The sequence below is a fragment of the Saccopteryx bilineata genome, chromosome 2, assembly GCF_036850765.1.
Source record: "Saccopteryx bilineata isolate mSacBil1 chromosome 2, mSacBil1_pri_phased_curated, whole genome shotgun sequence".
NCBI lineage: Eukaryota > Metazoa > Chordata > Mammalia > Chiroptera > Emballonuridae > Saccopteryx > Saccopteryx bilineata.
In genome coordinates this window covers 279,315,626-279,335,188 of record NC_089491.1, presented here as the reverse complement: position 1 = coordinate 279,335,188, position 19,563 = coordinate 279,315,626, and the positions used below count along the sequence as shown (strand labels likewise).

Sequence of the window (19,563 nt, the reverse complement as noted above, 5' to 3'; positions counted from 1 at the left end):
TGGCCCCAGTTTATGTGTGGGCTCTCAGGCTGCTGTAAACACACAGGTCCTGGGTGCCACCCCCAACCCCAATAAGTGGGGCCGGCCACTGGTGACTTCTCAGACTATAGGACCCTCTTCCTCAGGGAGCGTGCTCTATACCTGGGGCCCCTCCCATTGTGTAGTAACGGTGCATATTTCAAATGTAAACTCAACAGGAAATAAGTACCAGAGTCAGGGTTATGGATGAGGCTAATGCCAGATAAATTTTATTATATTTAGAAAATAAAAACAAAAGCAAGGTAACTGGAAATAAAAGTAAGTCACTCAAAAATGAGTTTTAAACATTCTCTGATTATTTAATGACAACATTTAGACCCATGGCCCACGCCAGTTTTAATCCAACCGAGATGCTGGAAGGCAGAGCACACTGTGGTGCCCATCAGGCCAATGAGGGCGATGGAGCCCAGAGCACCCCTGGTCCGCTTGCTGGGTTCTGGAAGAGAAGAAATGGCACTTTAGGCAAAGCAGTGTGTCATGATAGGGCTCCTGGGACCTCTGGAAAGGTACAGGGTACTAACGAGCTCCTCTGCTCCGGGCCCTTGGTGGTGCTGCCCTCGTCCTTAGAGACGTCAGCACAGTGAGACCATCTCCCAGTAGTGGTAAGGGCTGCCCAGCTCTGAATCCTGCTGATAGGTAGTTGCCACATGATAGCCCGGTGACCTAGATGAAGCCTCAACTTTGCTAAGCCTCAGTTTCCCCATTTTTGCAATAGGGTAATGTCATCTACATCACAAGGGTTGGGAGGTTTGCAATAGCAATTGACTCAGAAAATGCTCAAAAGGATGGTTTTTTTACCATTCAAAGGTTAGAAGAAAGAATGGAACAGAACTGTCACCTAAGTACCCAGTTACAGCCCTTTTCCTTAAGGCCCTGCGAAGGAGGAAAACAGAAGCTTAAGAGTTTAACTGTTTCCTGGCAGGCGTCCGTGTGCCCTTACCTCCTGTGTAGTAGCCATAGGCATAAAGAACTCGTCCAACAATCCAGGCCAAGCCCAAGCCTGAAACTACTCGCTAAAAAAAAAAGTAGGGGTGGCACGTTAGTATTTACATTCAAGGACCAGCAGATCTTTTTTTTTTTTTTTTTTTTTACAGAGACAAAGAGAGAGAGAGATGAGAAGCATCAATTATCAGTTTTTCGTTGTGACGTCTTAGTTGTTCATTGATTGCTTTCTCATATGTGCCTTGACCGTGGGCCATCAGCAGACCGAGTGACCCTTTGCTCGAGCTAGCGACCTTGGGTCCACGCTGGTGAGCTTTGCTCAAACCAGATGAGCCCGCGCTCAAACTGGCGACCTGGGGGTCTCGAACCTGGGTCTTTCCGCATCCCAGTCTGATGCTCTATCCACTGCGCCACCGCCTGGTCAGGCAAGGACCAGCAGATCTTGATTAACATCTAACGTTGACTACACAATGTTTTAGCAAAATGAGTAATTTCACTCCCCTGGGCTAGGAGACCCTAGCTCTGGTGGGTCAGGAACTGCAGAGGTCGTCCCATTGTGGCAGCCTGTACAGACCAGAGGGCAACGAGGGCTCAGGGCCAGAAGGGGACATGACTGCTCTCTGGCCAGAGGGCAGTTAAGGGGAAACATCTTTTGGTCAAGGCAGGATCCAAAAGGCAAGTAATCAAGCTCAGGAAGCCTATTTACATGGGTTACAGTGCAGACCAGCCCTGTGGCCCACAGGTAAGTGGCCTCTGAGGTCTGTCCCACCTTCTGACCAATAACCTCACACACTTAGGTGCCTATGCGTCAGGTCCACGAAGCCAGGTATTTGCCTGGTCAGTTCATCTTGGTAACCTTGGGCAATCAGTAAGTGTTTGTTGCATGAATGAATGAATTTGCAAAGGAAGCCACTTATGGGCAAAGTTACAAAGTATCCATGGTGTTTCCCCTTTATCTGTAACAAAAATTGGGGAAAAGTCAATTCACTTTAAAGAACTTAGAAGTAACTGAATAAAATTCTTTTAAACAACTACGGGTGCCTAGATGGAACATATTATAGCCCAGATGAGCCATCCAGGGGACTAGAAGGAATACATTGTATCCCAGATGAAACCCCCAGGGAATAACTTACCGGGTGGTACACACCTCCAACAGCTAGGAAAAATAAGAAAGGCGGGTACACTTCCAACCTGCAAGAGACAGAAGAACATTAAAAAAAAAAAAAAAAAAAGCCCTGGCCAGTTGGCTCAGTGGTAGAGCGTCAGTCTGGTGTGCAGGTGTCCCGGGTTTGATTCCCGGCCAAGGCACACAGGAGAAGCGCCCATCTGCTTCTCCACCCTTCCCCCTCTCCTTCCCCTCTGTCTCTTCCCCTCCCGCAGCCGAGGCTCCATTGGAGCAAAGTGGGCCCAGGCCGCTGAGGATGGCTCTATGCAGGCATCCCCAAACTACGGCCCGTGGGCCGCAATGCGGCCCCCTGAGGCCATTTATCCAGCCCCCACTGCACTTCTGGAAGGGGCACCTCTTTCATTGGTGGTCAGTGAGAGGACCACTGTATTTGGCAGCCCTCCAATGGTCTGAGGGACAGTGAACTGGCCCCCTGTGTAAAAAGTTTGGAGACCCCTGCTTTGGCCTCTGCCTCAGGTGCTAGAGTGGCTCTGGTTGCAACAGAGCGACGACCCAGATGGGCAGAGCATTGCCCCCTGGTGGGCATGCTGGTGGATCCCGGTCGGGCGCATGCGGGAGTCTGTCTGACTGCTTCCCCGTTTCCAACTTCAGAAAAATACAAAAAAAAAAAAAAAAAGTGCCCCAGGTAAGGATGTTTACCTAAAACGGAGAGCCCTTTACTTTTTTACTTCCCAAGTGAGACACTTAAAAGTGAAATAAACACTGACTGAGGGAGGAGGCCCGGCCACTGGCCCACCTCTGGGACCAGCGGTGACTGAGAAACGGAGGGAAGGTCTGCCCCGTCTAACCAGCTGACGAGGAGGATCCTGTGACTCAGAGTCACTTTAGACACATCCTGGAGAGGGTCATGGAGCCCCAGACACAGTCTGGAAAGATTATCCCAAACACCACCATTCTAACCCTTGTTTTGTTTACTATTCATGTACAAGTTTTCTAAATGATATTTTTAACGAGTGTCCATGATTGCCACTGCTGCTATTACCGACAGGGGCACTACAGGCCGGGAAGCTGGACAGAGGCACCCGCTCCGCAGAGGCCTTGCCACCGCGGGGCCCACACTCACGTGTTCTGATGGGCTCGCTGAATGCAGTTGAAGAGGTGCCCGTTTTCAGGGTCTGTGCTGTACATGGTGGGATACTGTGAACACAAGAGTGCGTGTTGATCATATGGTCAGGACAGTGACCCTGAACCTGCAGGCTAATCGATCCCCGGGCACCTGCTTTCGTACCCTTGACAGGTGATCAATGTCTGGGTTCTCAGAGGCAGACTCAGTCAGGGACTGTTAATATCCAATATCAAGGTGCCGGAGCCATCACTGCCCAATTTCTGACCATTACAAAGACACCAGAGGGAAACAGCTCCTTCTCAAAGCCCCCCAATACACAGCCTTGTAAGAGTTCCCCCAATAGGGGGACAGAAACCGAATGTGGAAGAATTTCAATGGACGTTTTCATAAAAATGAAAGAAAGAAACTAGGTAGGAAAATTTTAAAAGCAGCTCTAGTTAGGGTAGTCTAATATATGTTGCCAGACAGAAATAGACACCGAGAACCGCTCACCACGGATGACTTCAGAAATGATCCTCCTGGACTAGCTAGAACTGAAAGCACCAGGCAGTCCCTGCTTGGGTGAGGATGCCACAACCAGGAAACAACAATGGCCTTGAACCCTCTTTAGAAAATAGCACCCTTCCTGGGAAATAGCTCTGTCCAAAGGCAGACTGTTCTCACGCCAGCCCACCTGGTCTTTCTATAGAAGAGACAAAGTGAAACCAGGTGGAAACTGGTTCCCAGCAGGGACCTGCTGGAAAAGGGGAAGAATCTCCAGCTGGTCCAGCCCTGAAGCTGCTGCCGCGGGCCACTAGCTCGCCTCCCCTCTCCTTCCAGGACAGGGAACAAGCTGTCGCCCGGATGAGCCTACAACAGCACCAGCGTGTCCCACTCACCTCCACCTTGTACTTCTTGCGGGCCTTGGAGACGTTGATGGCTAGGTGAGCGACCATGAGGAAGCTGGCGGCCCCAGTCAGAACCACAAATCCGTACTCCTTGGAGAGGACAGTCATCTTAGCTGGGGGAGAAAGAATAGTGAGACCAGCCCTGTAACATGGGCAGGTGCCAACGCAAACCTGCGAGCCACAGAGACAGGTGTGTAAATGACGCTTCAAAGAGTTTGTGGGAGCTACGTGCTGTGCATCACACAACAGAATTTAAAAATTATTCAAGGACGGGCCCTGGCTGGTTGGCTCAGCAGTAGAGCGTTGGCCTGGTGTTTGGAAGTTCCAGGTTTGATTCCCAGTCAGGGCACACAGGAGAAGCACCCATCTGCTTCTTCACCCCTCCCCCTCTCCTTTTTCTCTCTCTCTTTCCCTCCCGCAGTCAAGGCTCCATTGGAGCAAAGCTGGCCTAGGCGCTGAGGATGGCTCCATGGCCTCCACCTCAGGTGCTAGAATGGTTCTGGTTGCAATGGGGCAGAGCATCGACCCCTGGTGGGCATGCTGGGTGGATCCTGATTGGGCGCATGCAGGAGTCTGTCTCTCTGCCTCCCCACTTCTAACTTCAGAAAAATACAAAAAATAATAAAAATTATTCAAGGATGCATCATTCACAGAGTGTTCACAAGCTTAATGTATGTCCTCTTTTTGTGCCTGGGTTCTCGTGATCAAGATTCTGGTCATGAGATGTATCTAATCTCTGAGCTGCCTGTGAGGGGCTGCAACTAACCCCCTCTCCGGGGTAGGGACACACTGGGAAGGGCTGACTCAGCACAGGTGTTACCTCTTGGTCACACTTGCCCACCTTGTGTGGCTGCAGATGACAAGGAGACGGGAGGCCCTCCGAGCTTGCTCATCATCCCCATTCTCTTCCAGAGTGAGGCATTTTCAGAGTAGAAAGTCAGCCCGGTGTAGTTACCAGAACAGACACCTGGGCCGAATTCTGAATACCTCTAACAATGAACGGCCGAGCTTTCCAATCTGCCTCAGAACCTTGGAATTAAACTCATCTGGGCCACCGGGCCATTCAAAAACAAGGCTGCCTCTAACTTTGTCACAAGCTGCCTGTTTACAAACAGTAAAACTAAGCCTATCTGGTTTAGGTTAAAGTTGACAAGTCCTCTGAGAGGCAGCTTCCAGTCCCGAACCTTTGGACAGGGTGCCGGGCTCCCTGGCCGCGTGCGGACACCTCATGTCTGTGCAGCCCTTCTAAGCTTCCTTTTAACACTTCCCCAGACCCCATTAATTCTATGCACAAGGAAAAGTAGGCTCAGTGGAAGGATGGTGGAGATAGGACCAGGGCATGTTTTAGAATTCTCCCCCAAATCATCCAACTAGCCCAGGCAAAACCTTAGGATTTGGTGGCTTAGTCCTTCACCTCTGTTCCTCCAATCTACAAGGGCTTGGGGTAGGAGAAGCCAGGGGGCAGGACAAAGTGCCTCTTGAGCAGGGGTTGCTACTGCAGGCGATGAACCCCCAAAAGCAGGTGCTCAGAAATCTCCAGGTGGAATTGGGTACGCACGACTGAGCTCCTCTTCCAAAGCAGACGTGCAGTCTGGGAGGTTAAACCCGGGACCGCCTCTCTCCTCGCACTCTGCTAAGGAGGGAGTGGATGGTTTGCAAAGGGCCGCACGGTCATTGGGGAGCAGCAGACTGCCCACTCTCCCAGAGGCTCTCCCTGCAGAAGCCGCAAATACACCCGTATGGGTGCAGGAGCAAAGTCTGGACAGCCCTCCCTGACACCTCCCCGTGCCCCGCCAAATGAGGAGGAGTCCTGCTTCCTATGCCACAGTGGCCAGCACTGCCCGCTGCTGGGATCTGTGCTGAAACAGAGCCCGGATCCGCTGAGGTCAGCTGCCGACCTCCCCTGAGGGAGGGAGTGTGCTGTCTGGCATTCTCTGTGCCAGGCACTCGGGGTGTGCTTACAGGTGCCCGTCAGATCATTTGAACCTGCCACTCCAGGTGGCTCTTAGGAACGACCTCGTTTCCAGTGCTTGTCACCTAGCACAGTGCCTGGAATGAAATATGCCCCTTTCCTATGTAAGTCTCTTTTTTTCCCCCTCAAAAGTATCAAATGAAACAACAGGCGCAGAAGGGTGTACGGACTACTCGAGGAGGGTGAGGGGGAAACATGCAGGTTCGCAGCTGCTGAGAACATGAATCCAACAGGGACTGAGAAATGGCTCAGGCTTGTCCTGGAAGGAGAGAATCAGCATCATCCACTTGGGCTTCCAAAGAACCTGTATCACTTGCTGAATTCATTTTTTCTTAAGAGAGTTGGGGCAAAGCGATGGAGGTTCCCAGGCCTTAGAGAAATGGGCCTTCGCGGTTCAGGCCCAGTGCATGCACTGGGGTGGGGTGGTAGCGCAAGCCACAGCGGCCACACCCAGAGCTGGAGCCGGAGCCACCACCGCACCCAGGGCTCTGCCCACTTGCCCACCCAGGAGCCCACAGATAGCTGCTAGGGCAAAGGCTCCCCAAGCTGATAAGCGGCCCATAACCCACCTCTGGGCGTGGCACTGCACCACTTGGTTCCTCAGCAACCCTGGCACCCACCCAACAAGATAAGATCCTTGTGGCCGGGAACTCTGCCCTAGACTCTGTCTCCTTCCTGCAAGGTGCTGGACGCACAGTCCCAAAGTCCTTCTGGAGCCCCACGTCCAATACGGTATGGGCTACTCAGTAACTCGCTTGTCAGCCATCATTACAGCGGTCAAGGTTATCCATTCGAAGTTCACTCGACTGGTGTAAATAAAAGTGCATTTAGGTACATACAGGGTGGGTCTTTTAAAAGTCGGTTTACAGTTGTTCATATGGGAAGATAATACAATAATTAACCAATAATAATGCAAGATTAGGCGCTTGTGTTTTGCTTACTCACAACCGTAAACATACTTTTGCCCAGCCTGGCTTTTGAAAGTATCGAGCCTGTGCTAAAACACACTTCTGGGGCAGGTGTAAGGTACAGTCACCTGGGGAACAGCCCGATGACAGGCTGGCCATACTCTTGACACGGATCTGACCTTCTGCCTCATTAATTCCACTGGGAATCAATTTGGTCCAGAGACACTCACCTCAGCACTATTTATCATCACAAACCCAGAAATGGTACAGATGTACCACACACATGAAAAAAACCCCGAAACTGGGTTGGGGAAAGGCAGAAACAGTACTTGTGGAGGTGTGGGCTTCCTGCTAGTTGGCAACTGGCAGTCTGGAAAGGAGTCAAAATTGTTCAGCTGCGAGAAGAGGAAATTGAAGGTTTAAAGGAACTTGAGTCATTCTGTCCAGTTTTTCCTATTTTTTTTTGTATTTTTCCGAAGTGAGAAGCAGGGAGGCAGACAGACAGACTCCCACACGCGCCCAACTGGGATCCACCCAGCATGCCCACCAGGGGGCGATGCTCTGTTGTGGCCAGAGCCATTCTAGCACAAGGTGGAGGCCATGGAGCCATCCTCAGCACTCGGACCAACTTTGCTCCAATGCAGCCATGGCTGCAGGAGGGAAAGAGAGAGATGGAGAAAAAGGAGAAGGGGAAGGGTGGAGAAGCAGATGGGTGCTTCTCCTGTGTGCTCTGGCCGGGAATCGAACCCGGGGCTTCCACATGCCAGGCTGACATTCTACCACTGAGCCAACCGGCCAGGGACCAGTTTTTCTTTTTTTTAAATCACGTTCTGTTGCTGACTGAAGAGTTGTGATCCTTTTGGAAATGTTTTTATGTCTGGCAGACCAGAGCATGGTATAGGACTGGTCCTTCTCCCTAAGGGACAACCCGTGGGACTGGAGACAGTGGGGATTCCGGAGTTGGACCTGTGTTTACATGCAGCCTCAGCAAGTTTGAGGACGTTACCAAGTCTCTGGACAAATGGGAGAATGCTGTTTACTTCCCAGGATGGTTTGAAGAATCAAGTGAGATAAATTTACCATCTGATATGAACGTCTGATAAATGTCAATCCAAGCACCAATGCTTTGTAAAGGGCAGCAAGGGTACATACATGTCTGTCCATGCGTGAAATATGATACTTCCTAAGTAAGGAGATACTTACTAACTTTTCTACAAATCGATAATGTGCTTTGACGTAGACATTAGTTCTGATGCTGTGTGAAATAGACTCAAATTTGCCAAAAGGCTGGCCTACTTAGGTTTTGTGTTTTAGGGGGAGTTAGCTTCCTGGTGTGGACAGCATACTGAGTTCTGAGGACACTAAATTCCTTTATTCAACCATGCATGATACAAAGAGTGCTTACTGCCTGACTAGGCGGTGGCACAGTGGATACAGCGTCAGACTGGGACATAGAGGACACAGATTTGAAACCCTGAGGTCACGGGCTTGAGCGCAGGCTCATCTGGTTTAAGCAAGGTTCACCAGCTTGAGCCCAAGGTTGCTGGCTTGAGCAAGGGGTTACTCGGTCTGCTGTAGCCCCCCCCCCCCCATATGAGAGAGCAATCAATGAACTACTAAGGTGCTGCAATGAAGAATTGATGCTTCTCGGCCCTGGCTGGTTGGCTCAGTGGTACAGCGTCGGCCTGGAGTGCGGGAGTCCCGGGTTCGATTCCCAGCCAGGGCACACAGGAGAAGCGCCCATCTGCTTCTCTACCCCTCCCCCTCTCCTTCCTCTCTGTCTCTCTCTTCCCCTCCCGCAGCCAAGGCTCCATTGGAGCAAAGTTGGCCCGGGCGCTGAGGATGGCTCTGTGGCCTCTGCCTCGGGTGCTAGAATGCCTCTGATTGCATCAGAGCGACGCCCCAAGATGGGCAGAGCATTGCCCCCTGGTGGGCGTGCCAGGTGGATCCCAGTCGGGCGCATGCGGGAGTCTGTCTGACTGCCTCCCTGTTTTCAACTTCAGAAAAAAAAAAAGAATCGATGCTTCTCATCTCTCTCCCTTCCTGTCTGTCTGTCCCTATCTGTCCCTCGGTCTCTATCTCTGTCACACACAAAAAAAGAACAACAAATAGCGTTTACTGTATGCCAGGCACTGTTTAAGGTGTGGGGGCATACAGTGAGAGTATGGTGGGGTCCCTGCTCACAGGGCACTGCCATTCTCTGGATGACAACAGACAAGAAACCAGCAAGCAAAACCGGAGAGAGCGGCCCCCTCCACGGAGAACACACACTGCAGAGGGAAGGGTGTGGCTCCCCCCTCAGGACCACCATAGCCCCCTCGCTGTGGCAGGTGTGCTGAAGGAGGAAGAGATAGCTGCGCAACATTCCGGGGAAAGAACGCTCCAATCAGAACGCAAGTGCAAAGGCCCAGGGACAGGAACAGCTGCAGCACATTCAAGGACAGAAAGGTGGCCAGGTGGCTGGGCCCTGGGGAGTGGTGGGAACAGGAGAGGAGGTTAGAAGGACTTTACCAGCACGTCCCACCCAGTCCATGCCACCTGCTTCTCCCTCTAGGGACTCAGCTGAGAGGCGGAGGAAGGGGTGAAGGACGCTGGGAGGCTGTCAAGGGTCCACAGAGGACACACCACTTCCCTAAGGGACAGTGCAACCCAGTCAAAGTGAGCCATCACTGACCAAGAAAGCCCTCCAAGTGGATGCAATTCACATGCATGGGACGGGCTTTGAGGTATGAAGGGGCCCAGAGCAGCACAGACTTTCGATAGGAGGGAAGAGGGAGTTCTCATAAGGAGGAAGTAGTCCTCTCTGCTGAGCTGCGTGACCAGACTTTAAAGTGTGCTTTTGGCTTTGGAGATGGGGCCCTTTGGCAGCAGTTTTTAGATTTTTTTTATTTATTCAATTTTTAGAGAGAGGAAAGAGAGAGAGAGAGAGAGAGAGAGGGAGAGAAGGGGGTTGGAGCAGAAAGCATCAACTCCCATATGTGCCTTGACCAGGCAAGCCTGGGGTTTTGAACCAGCAACCTCAGTGTTCCAGGTCAATGCTTTTACCCACTGCACCACCACAGGTCAGGCTTGGCAGCAGCTTTTAGGGGGAAGCTGGCCGCTGGAAGACAGAAGCAAGCTTGGAGGCGCCCGCCTCCTGAGTTGGCTCACTGTCCAGCCCCGCCAACATGGCCCAGTGCGGGTCCTGCCCTTTCCCCAGGAAGCCTTACTTCTGGCCCACCCTCGCAGGCCACACCTCTGCCAGGGAGATTGCGTACACTTGTTTCACACTGATCAGTGAGCCATCTAATGTGAACTTGAACAATGATCGATGAAAACGGTCCACATCTGAAAATGGACCACTTGCCCTCTGAGGTCAGACAACGTGACTCCTGCACATGCTTTTGATATGGTCACTTGCATGCGGACAGGACCTCAGGGGAGGCCTAAGTTTCCAGGCAGGGGTTCTCAGACATCAGCAGCATCAAACTCATCAGGGGTTGTTAAAATACACTCCGTCCCAAGAGTTTCTCAGGCGGGGCCTGGGAGTCCGCATTTGTAACAAGTTCCTCGGTGAGGTTGGTGATGCTGGTCAGGCACCACAGTTTAAGGAAATTCTCTGGAGGTGTGGATTTTGTCCAATTCTAACCTCACAGGCAGGGTCTTGTCTCCGAGTCCTTGGAGTCTCCCTTTGTCCTGCAATGCCCCCAGAACTTTTTTTTTAAATTTTTATTTATTATTTTTTTTACAGGGACAGCGAGAAAGTCAGAGAGAGGGATAGATAGGGGCAGACAGACTGGAATGGAGAGAGATGAGAAGCATCCATCATCAGTTTTTTGTTGGGACTCCTTAGTTGTTCATTGATTGCTTTCTCATATGTGCCTTGACCGTGGGCCTTCAGCAGACCGAGTAACCCCTTGCTCGAGCCAGTGACCTTGGGTCCAAGCTGGTGAGCTTTTTTTTTTTTTTTCTTTTTCATTTTTCTGAAGCTGGAAACAGGGACAGTCAGACAGACTCCCGCATGCGCCCAACCGGGATCCACCCGGCACGCCCACCATGGGGCGATGCTCCGCCCACCAGGGGGCGATGCTCTGCCCATCCTGGGCGTCGCCATGTTGCGACCAGAGCCACTCTAGCGCCTGAGGCAGAGGCCACAGAGCCATCCCCAGCGCCCGGGCCATTTTTGCTCCAATGGAGCCTCGGCTGCGGGAGGGGAAGAGAGAGACAGAGAGGAAAGCGCGGCGGAGGGGTGGAGAAGCAAATGTGCGCTTCTCCTGTGTGCCCTGGCCGGGAATCGAACCCGGGTCCTCCGCACGCTAGGCCGACGCTCTACCGCTGAGCCAACCGGCCAGGGCTGATGAGCTTTTTTTGGCTCAAGCCAGATGAGCCCGCGCTCAAGCTGGCAACCTCGGGGTCTCGAACCTGAGTGCTTCCGCATCCCAGTCCAACGCTCCATTCACTGCGCCACCACCTGGTCAAGCGCCCCCAGAACTTGACAGGGGAGGGAGGAAGAGACCAGAGGTGGATTTGCAGAAAGACTTCCACCCAGCAAAGCCCTGCATACTCACTCACGAAGGGTGTGCCCACTGGTGACCGGTTTCTTCATTCAGTTCCAAAGATAGAGGACTCATGACCAAACAGGTGGGCAAGACAGCTCTTAGTAGCTTCTGGGACAGCCAATTGATTCCTATGACAGCTCTCTCCTCGTGGTCACCGTCTCGCTTACCAGATCAAATGTTTGCACATGTTCAGTGGGTCAGAATTTAAGGCTTTTCACCTTTCAAAAGGGATGCTCATGTGAACTCCTGAGACTGCTACTTTCGTAGCATGGATCAGGTGCCTCTTACATTCTGAGCCATCAGCAACGGGACTTCAAATGAAAGGGCTATTTAAGGATCCCGTGGGGCCTCCAACTAACTCCTGATGAACTTTTTATCCCTTAGGGCAGAAATGGCAACATGGGAAACAGTGTCACCCTCCACCCTGGACAGCACCTGCGAGACAAAGAACCCGTGGAGTGCTTCTTACAGGCCAGGCAATGTAATAGCGGTTATATCAATTAACACTCAGCCCCCACAACAATCCTGTGTGGTCATTCCTATTATTGCCCCAATTTTACAGATGAGGACACTGAGGCCAAGGGGAGGTCAGTAACTTGTCTGAGGTCCCACAGCTAGCGAGGGCAGAGCCGGAGTCCGGATGCGGCAGACTGGCCCGGTGTCCCACTCTGCATGCACTACTGCACGGGGCTGCTCCTTACTCAGGAGTTAGATCACTCCTTCCTTCCTCAGCTGGGGAGCAGCAAGGAGAAACCTGCACAAAGCTCCCCTCAGGCACAGAGCAGGAGTGATACCCCAGCTCCCCCAGGACAGAGGGGAGGACAGAGCCAGGGCACAAGAGCCAGGCGAGGGGGCGCAGGTCCAAGATCGTTGGAACACTTTACATACAGGACAGTGTCCTCTGCGAAGACAGTTTATTTCTTACTTTCCAACCTGGATGTGCGTCATTTCTTTCTCTTGCTAGCTTGTCAGGCTGGAACCAATCCAAATGTCACAGAGAAGTGACAAGAGGGGGCCACCTTGCCATGTCCCTGTCTTAGAGGGAAGCATTCAGTCTTCCATCACTAAATAGGCTGTTTGCTGTGGGTTTTCCATGCATGCTACTTTGGAGACTACTTTAAGAAACCGAAGTATTTCTGTATTTTTAAAAACAGCAACACCTTGACTTGTAACTTTTTCTACTTACAAAAGTATTCATGACTAGCCTAACACAACTTTTCTTTTTCTTTTTTTAAAGAATATTATTTTTATTTTTATTTTTTTGTGACAGAGAGAGAAATAGGGACAGACAGGAAGGGAAAGAGATGAGAAGCATCAAGTGTTTGTTGCGGCTCCTTAGTTATTCACCGATAGCTTTCTGATATGTGCCTTGACTGGGGGCGGGGGCTGCAGCAGAGCAAGTGACCCCTTGCTCAAACCAGCGACCTTTGGGCTCAAGCCAACAACCATGGGGTCATGTCTATGATCCCACACTCAAGCCAACAACCCCACAATCAAGCTAGTGAGCCCGCGCTCAAGCAGCAACCTTGGGGTTTCAAACTTGGGTCCTCCACATCCCAGGCCAATGCTCTAACCACTGCACCACTGCCTGGTCAGGCCCAACACGATTTTTCAAGGACATATGAAGTGGGGGTGGGGGAAGAAACTGGGAAGAGTACTTTGAAGCAGGCGGGGTATGGGACAGAAGGCAGCAGAGAAACCCCAGGCCTCCGTGGGTTTGTAGGGGAGATCATAGCCCAGCGGTTCCCGGGTGACCAGCAGGGGGCCTGTGGTCTGCGGGTCAGACAGGTGAGTGGGTACAGGAGCGCCTGGGACACGTTGCTTCCGTGCAGCCAGCGAGAAGACACGGGTGGATTTTAAGAAAGCCACCAGGCAGCACTGCAGAGCCTCACTCCAGGAGTGATCGAACTTGAACTGAAAGTGAGTCTTGTCCCGGAAGCGTGGGTCCCAGCCCTGGAAGCTGTGCTCCGTGCCAGGGCCTGAGTGACCCCACAGCGTCACGCCGTTCAGCTCAGGTACTCTTCTCTAGGAAACTTACCGACACCCTCACAGAGGTGTGACTAGCCCTGACCTCCCGTTCCTGTTCCTAAGGCCACTGCTCACCTTAGCTCTCTGGGGCAGGGACTCCTCTAGTTACACAGGCGTCACCCAGAAAACTGCCTGGACGACAGTCAGCCGAGCACCCCTGGGGTCATTTGCTCTCAAATGACGCCGCTTTGCACCCAGGAACGGGGGACAACAATAAAGCACTCGGAGACTGAGTGGGAAAGTCGATTGATAAGCACATGAGTCACTATGTCTCTTGATTAATGACTTGCAGGGGACGAAGCTCTCCTTCACCCCTGACTCGGGTGCCCCCGGCTGCCAACATAAATTGCCCAGAGCAGTCAACACTGCGCACGGGAAGCCAGGGCAGCCTTCATGGATGTGGGCATTCGCCTCGAATTATTTATGACTTCTGAGCCGTGACGTTACCCCTTCTCTTTAAAGTGAAATCAATCAGATGCTTTCTGGGAGAGAGGATCCCACTTTCGTCTCTCTCTATGCCCACAGACAGACGCAAGGCAGCTCGGACACTGGTAACCCCACTTCCATGGGCAGGATTGCTCTCAAATGACGCCGCTATGCACCCAGGAACGGGGGACAACAATAAAGCACTCGGAGACTGAGGGGGAACCTTTTTCTCCAGTGTTTCGTGAGAACCCCGGTTCAGCTGCCTGTGTATCAACACAGTCTTCCTTTTACCCGTTTCCCTATTTTACACGGCACAGCAACAGTCATTTTCATGAGTAACATGAGGACTGTAACTTGGAGGGCTGGTCGGATCCATCCCAGTGGACTTCCCAGAGTCCCCAACACTGGGGGGCTGGGGGGGGTGACTGTGCTGGATCTACTTCGCTCACTTAAAGTACCCCCCAGGTAGCTGCGCAGCCTTGGCTCTGCCGCCAGATGGGTGCACAGAGGAACAGGCCTCCCGATGGTCTCCCAGCAGAGCAGCTGACCCTCCTGAGCCCATGGGATGCTCAGTGGAGACTCCGAAGAGCCCAGAGGAAGGCAACATTGAAGGGATTCCGTTTCCATGATGGGAGAGAGGACAGGGAGGTCACAGGATTTCTGTGCATCTGTCTTACATTTCCAAACGCATCATACACAAGATAAAATCTGTCTGCGTGTCAGCGTTTCAAGTGACATATTTGCGAACGAGGACGTGGACATTTAAGAGAACAAGGAATGCTAACCCAGGTGAAGACATAACTCTTCCCCCCAACTGCACTGATATTCAGTAGCTAGTTCTCCAAGGGATAAAAGGGAAAGTCGATTGATAAGCACATGAGTCACTATGTCTCTTGATTAATGAATGACTTGCAGGAGCTGACAGCTGGGTTGGTCATAAAGCAGGTCTCTGCCGAAACCTCCATTCTTTGGTTCCTAATTCCAAGTCAAGAGGACGGAAGAGCTGTTTCCTTTAGCGATAACTGTGCTAAAAACCCAAATGTATCCAGCTATAGCTTGGTCATATAAAATACTCAAATTTCACATTTTATTTTTTTAACTTTTTTTTAGTTCTCTTCTTTTTTTTTTAGAGAGGAGAGAGAGAGATGGGGGGAGGAGCAGGAAGCATCCACTCCCATATGTGCCTTGACCAGGCAAACCCAGGGTTTCGAACCAGCAATCTCAGTTTCCAGGTTGACGCTTTATCCACTGTGCCACCAAAGGTCAGGCTTCACATGTTGTTTTACTGTCAACACTTCGGAGAACTGGAGTTCCTTCCTGCCCTGGGAGGGGGAAGGGAGGATCAGAAGATGCTCAGGTCCAGTGGCTGGCACCTGGTCAGGGGGATGTCTGCACTGACCCAGGTCGACCAGATAAGCACGCGACCTGCTGCCCCCTCTCTGGAGTGTGACTTCTCTGCGAAAAGGCACTGAGCACTCACACTGACTGTCCCCAGGAAAAACCGGTACTTCAGCTCTTCTAAGAATAATAGATTTGTAACAAGACGGGACAGATCCCGTGGCTGCTGTGATGACACTTCCCCAGATTCTTGACACCACAGACTCTATACGGGTGAGAGTTCCTTGATGTGGTGACACCTCATCTAGAAGCCCTGGGTCACACTGGACCTCCCGGAGCTCAGCCTCCCAGGACATGTGACCACAGGGACAGGCTGCAGGATGGCTTCCGCGGTCTGAAGGTGGCAACCTTCAGTGTGAGTGCTCAGTGCCTTTTCGCAGAGCACCAGAGAGGTTAAGTCATCTGCCCAAGGTCACACAGCTATCACGGAGACAGCCTGGATTCACACAGTCTGGTCTCAGAGTCTGTGCTCTCGGTCCTTGTCTACTTTTCCTGTCAGGGTGGTTGGGGCCACCTTTGACCATACCTGACCTCTTTTGGAACTTATCCACCTCCTCAACCCTTCTCCTGAGCATAATACTAGCAAGAATAGAAAGTTAATAATTAACTCTAAACCTGTGACTGACTAAAGCCTGGGATCTTCCTAATTGAAAGAGAAAAAAACCCCACCTTGGAAAAGGTCTAAAAAGGACTTTTTTTTTTCTTTTTTAATGAGTGTTGGCATTACAGGATGACAGAAGAGGAGATAGTATAGGAAGGAAAAACGTCCTCTAATTTGTCAGGTATCCAGGTTTGCGAGCAGCAAGGCAGCACAGAAATTGGTACTTTTTTTTTAAATTTTTTTTTAAATTTTTTTTTTATATTTTATTTATTAATTTTTAGAGAGAGAGAGAGAAGGGGAGGGAGGAGCAGGAAGCATCAACTCCCATATGTGCCTTGACCGGGCAAGCCCAAGGTTTCGAACCGGCAACCTCAGTGTTCCAGGTCGACGCTTTATCCCACTGCGCCACCACAGGTCAGGCGGTACTTTGTTTTTATAAAAATGATTTCCATGTAACCTGTCCTTTCACTGACATTACACAGGGACCAAGGATGTAGGGAAACAAAGCCCTGATTTCCAGAAGAGGAAGAAAAATCTCAAATGACTCACACTGACACCACTTGCATTTTGCATCACAAGAAATGCGGGCAGAGAGCAGTTAATTCCTAGCAGCTGCCCAGTACCCACAAGGGGACCCGCCATTCTGAATGAAGGAACTGCCTGGGCAGCTGCCTCCTTCCTGGAACAGGGGTCTTCACCCTCCATGCCTGTCTGTACCAATTGTTCACATTGCTTAGGCTGGAGAGATAAAATATCACTTATTTTAAAAAGTGGATGAAGGCACCAAAATACTGGAAGCCAACTTCCAGTTAATAAACAGGTCAATTCTAGAAAGAACTCAGAGGGGTGCTTAGCATTCCAAATAGTGGTAATCCTTAAAGGTATCTCTGCAAATGTCTTTGGAAGGTAACACAGTTGTCTCGTCTCCTCACTGCTTTTCTCTGCACAAAGATAGGTAGGTAGTAGATGCTGTGAGAGACAGTATGGGAAACTCAGGAATTCTATTTTACACAGCAGTCATCTTCCTGATAACTACTAAATTTTTCCTCTGCAGGAGAATAGTATACCCACAAGGAGTACCCATGAATCAGTTGCAAAAACTGTCTCAGTATACACTTTAAAAAAACAACAACAACAAATACTGCTTTAAAAATGCAAACGGTGCACTGTCCGTTGTGGTTGGCAATGGTGTTCTGAATATGGATTCAGAATACTTAACTATAAATACAGGGAACAGTATATTTAAATGCTGCTGGCTGTGCAGTGGGCTCTAAATTTCTTTTTGGAAGACTGAGGTGTCATCATTTCATTCTAGATTGTTCCAGGGGCTTTTCAGCACTTCTCTAAATAATGGGGTAAAGCCCTTCTTTCACACATGCTCAGTCTATCTGCTGTCTTCCAATTAGGAGTTTTCCCTTTCACGATGGTGTCCCGGGAGAGCTAGGCCAGCAGGGGGACTTCTAAAGGAGGGGAGACTGCCCTTCTCCAGGTTTGTTCCTTTACCGAAGCAAGCCCCTGCAGTGCAGTTTCTAGGGCTGGCCACAGAGTCTCTACCAGTGTGTCTGTTTTATATATAGCAACATGAGTTCAGGGAGGGAAAAAAGATGCTTGACAAAGTTTTCTATTTCTGTCACACTGTGTCAGGAGGGAAGCTTAACAGACCTTCCCAGGGGTGAAAAAAAGTAGTTGTTTGTAATAGTTAGATGTTAGTTTTATTTAACCCCTGGGAGGATACACATTCTTGATCCCCCCCCCCCCCACACACACACACACTCAGACACTATTGAACCAAATTCACTGAACTAAATAAAACAGAGCCTGGAACTCTGACAGAGACCCTTGGGGTGCCTCTCAATACTGCAGGCTCGCAGGGATCTCAGGATCGCCCAAGAGAAGCCTGCTTCAGCCTCCAGGCACAGAGGAAGCTGCTGAACCCTGCGGCCATGCTCCATGACCACGCCTAGGCCCACAGCACAACTGCAGGTCTGTTAAGTGTCCTTCATCCACGGCTCCCCTTCTTCAGGTTAGGGACCGAAGCCCCGGCCACGCCCTCTTCCCCACCCCCACTACCCTCCGGTCTTCTGCTTTCCCTCCCTCTCCTTTCCCACACTTGTCCCCGAAGCTACAATGTAGCTCGTAACCTCGTGACTCCCGAGGAAAGTACTAGCAGAAGCCGCACTCTGGGATGACTCACCATGGAGTCTCCAGGCCCTTCCACCGCCGACACCAGACGGCGGGACGTTTTCAGAAACCCAAGGCAGAACCGTAAATGAGGATTCCGCCTCCTGCCGCGCATCCTGCTCAAAGGCAGAGGTAGGCAATGCTCCCACTTCTAGGTTCCAATGCAAACTGACAAACGTTTCTGTGGGGCAGTTGGGAAACAAACACGATCCCCTGGGCGGGGGCGGGGGGGCTCCCGGAAGGTCCCTAGCAACACAGTTGCATCCGCAGCGGGCCAGCGCTCCAGCGCTCCGTCGTTACCCGCGGGCCTGCGCTGCCCACTGTCTACTGCCCCGCAGTGCCTGCCCGCCCACCTCCGCACTAGAGCTGCAGCTGACAAGGTCGGGCGGGCTCGGGAGGCACAGCCCGGGCACAGGGGGAGAGGGAAGGAAGCGACTTTGGAGGGGTTGACCTTGAGAATCTCCCTGAGTTACATACAGATGGCACAGCCGTCCCCCGGCTTAGACGCTGCAAATCCAACTCCATCCCGGGGAGGATGCAGGGCGGGTGGAGGGCAAAGGGGGTGGAAAAGGTAGACAGAAATCTACAGACAGGAAAGGGGGAGAGCGAGCGAGTCCCTCTTCAGCTTGGGATAGCAGAGATAGATATGGGCGGTGCCCAGCGCAGGAACTGAGGCGTCCCCGAGGGCCGGCGCCCCTCGCTGCCTGCAGGTGCATGCACTCACCTGGATCACCTCCGAAGGGCTGGTGTAGAACGCAGTTGCGCAGCGAAGTGTGGGTGCAGTGACCGAGGCCTCCGGGAGGGCGTGGCGGGGCTCGAGGAGGCCCCGCCTACCACAGGCCCCGCCACCGCCCGCGCTGCCTGAGGCCACGCCCCTAAGGCGAGGCGCACCGCAGCATCTAATGAGCGCGCGTTTCAGGCTCCTGGTTTTGAGCCAGAGGCTGAAATTTCTTTCTTTTCGCGTTTGTCCCCTGACTTCTCCCTTCCACACCCAAATTTATTCATCTAGCCCCTTCTGCGGAGGCCTTTGCAAGCCGCACCTTTCTAAAACGACTCCGCCAGCCAGCTCGTGCTTCCCGAGTTGGGTTTACAGAACGGTCGCACGTTGGTAATTTGCCTCCATCCCGGCCACCGTAGCTTGCGTCTTGGGGCGGTCAGCGGCAAGAGAGAGGCTCAGGCTTGCACGGCGCGTGCGCGTAAGTCGGAGCGATTTCCCCCCTCCAGGTGGGGGTGCGAACGGGTGCAGTATGTGCTCGGGGTTTCAGACCGCTGCCCCCGCCAAGGGTAGGGGTTTAGAGGTGTTCGGGCCCGCGCGTTTCCCTGACTAGTAATGGTTGCTCTTATCACTGTTGCCGAGCCCTGGTCCCGCCCTCGCGGTTCTGTTTCCGGGA

The 19,563-nt window shown here is 51.9% G+C and overlaps 2 protein-coding genes across 4 annotated transcripts in view; one reads left to right on the top strand and one right to left on the bottom strand.

Annotated features, from left to right (window-relative positions):
• Nucleotides 1-219: 219 nt before the first annotated feature.
• MGST3 (microsomal glutathione S-transferase 3) lies at nt 220-19,048 on the bottom strand. Its single transcript, XM_066261033.1, has 6 exons — nt 18,897-19,048; nt 4,112-4,233; nt 3,231-3,304; nt 2,115-2,172; nt 980-1,052; nt 220-475 (listed from the first exon to the last, which is right to left on the bottom strand). Exons 2-6 carry the CDS (start codon nt 4,226-4,228, stop codon nt 339-341), a joined length of 459 nt encoding a protein of 152 aa, XP_066117130.1. The 5' UTR covers nt 4,229-4,233; nt 18,897-19,048; the 3' UTR covers nt 220-338.
• RXRG (retinoid X receptor gamma) overlaps nt 18,166-19,563 on the top strand; it is a 151,572-nt gene continuing 150,174 nt past the window's right edge. The window contains exon 1 of one of the 3 annotated variants that reach the window (XM_066261027.1): nt 18,166-18,304. The gene's annotated coding sequence lies outside the window, so the exon portion shown is untranslated. Of the gene's footprint in view, nt 18,305-18,533; nt 18,553-19,181; nt 19,369-19,563 lie in introns of those variants that run through there. The other 2 variants (XM_066261030.1, XM_066261028.1) reach the window with 2 other exon arrangements.

What these genes read in the sequence shown, in the direction of transcription:
- MGST3 (XM_066261033.1), bottom strand. Translation starts at nt 4,228, where the DNA reads ATGACTGTCCTCTCCAAGGAGTACGGATTTGTGGTTCTGACTGGGGCC. An exon ending in CAGCGAGCCCATCAGAACAC is followed by an intron (nt 2,173 to 3,230) that starts GTGAGTGTGGGC and finishes TGTCTCTTGCAG; the next exon opens with GTTGGAAGTGTACCCGCCTT. An exon ending in TTGGAGGTGTGTACCACCCG is followed by an intron (nt 1,053 to 2,114) that starts GTAAGTTATTCC and finishes TTTTTTTTTTAG; the next exon opens with CGAGTAGTTTCAGGCTTGGG.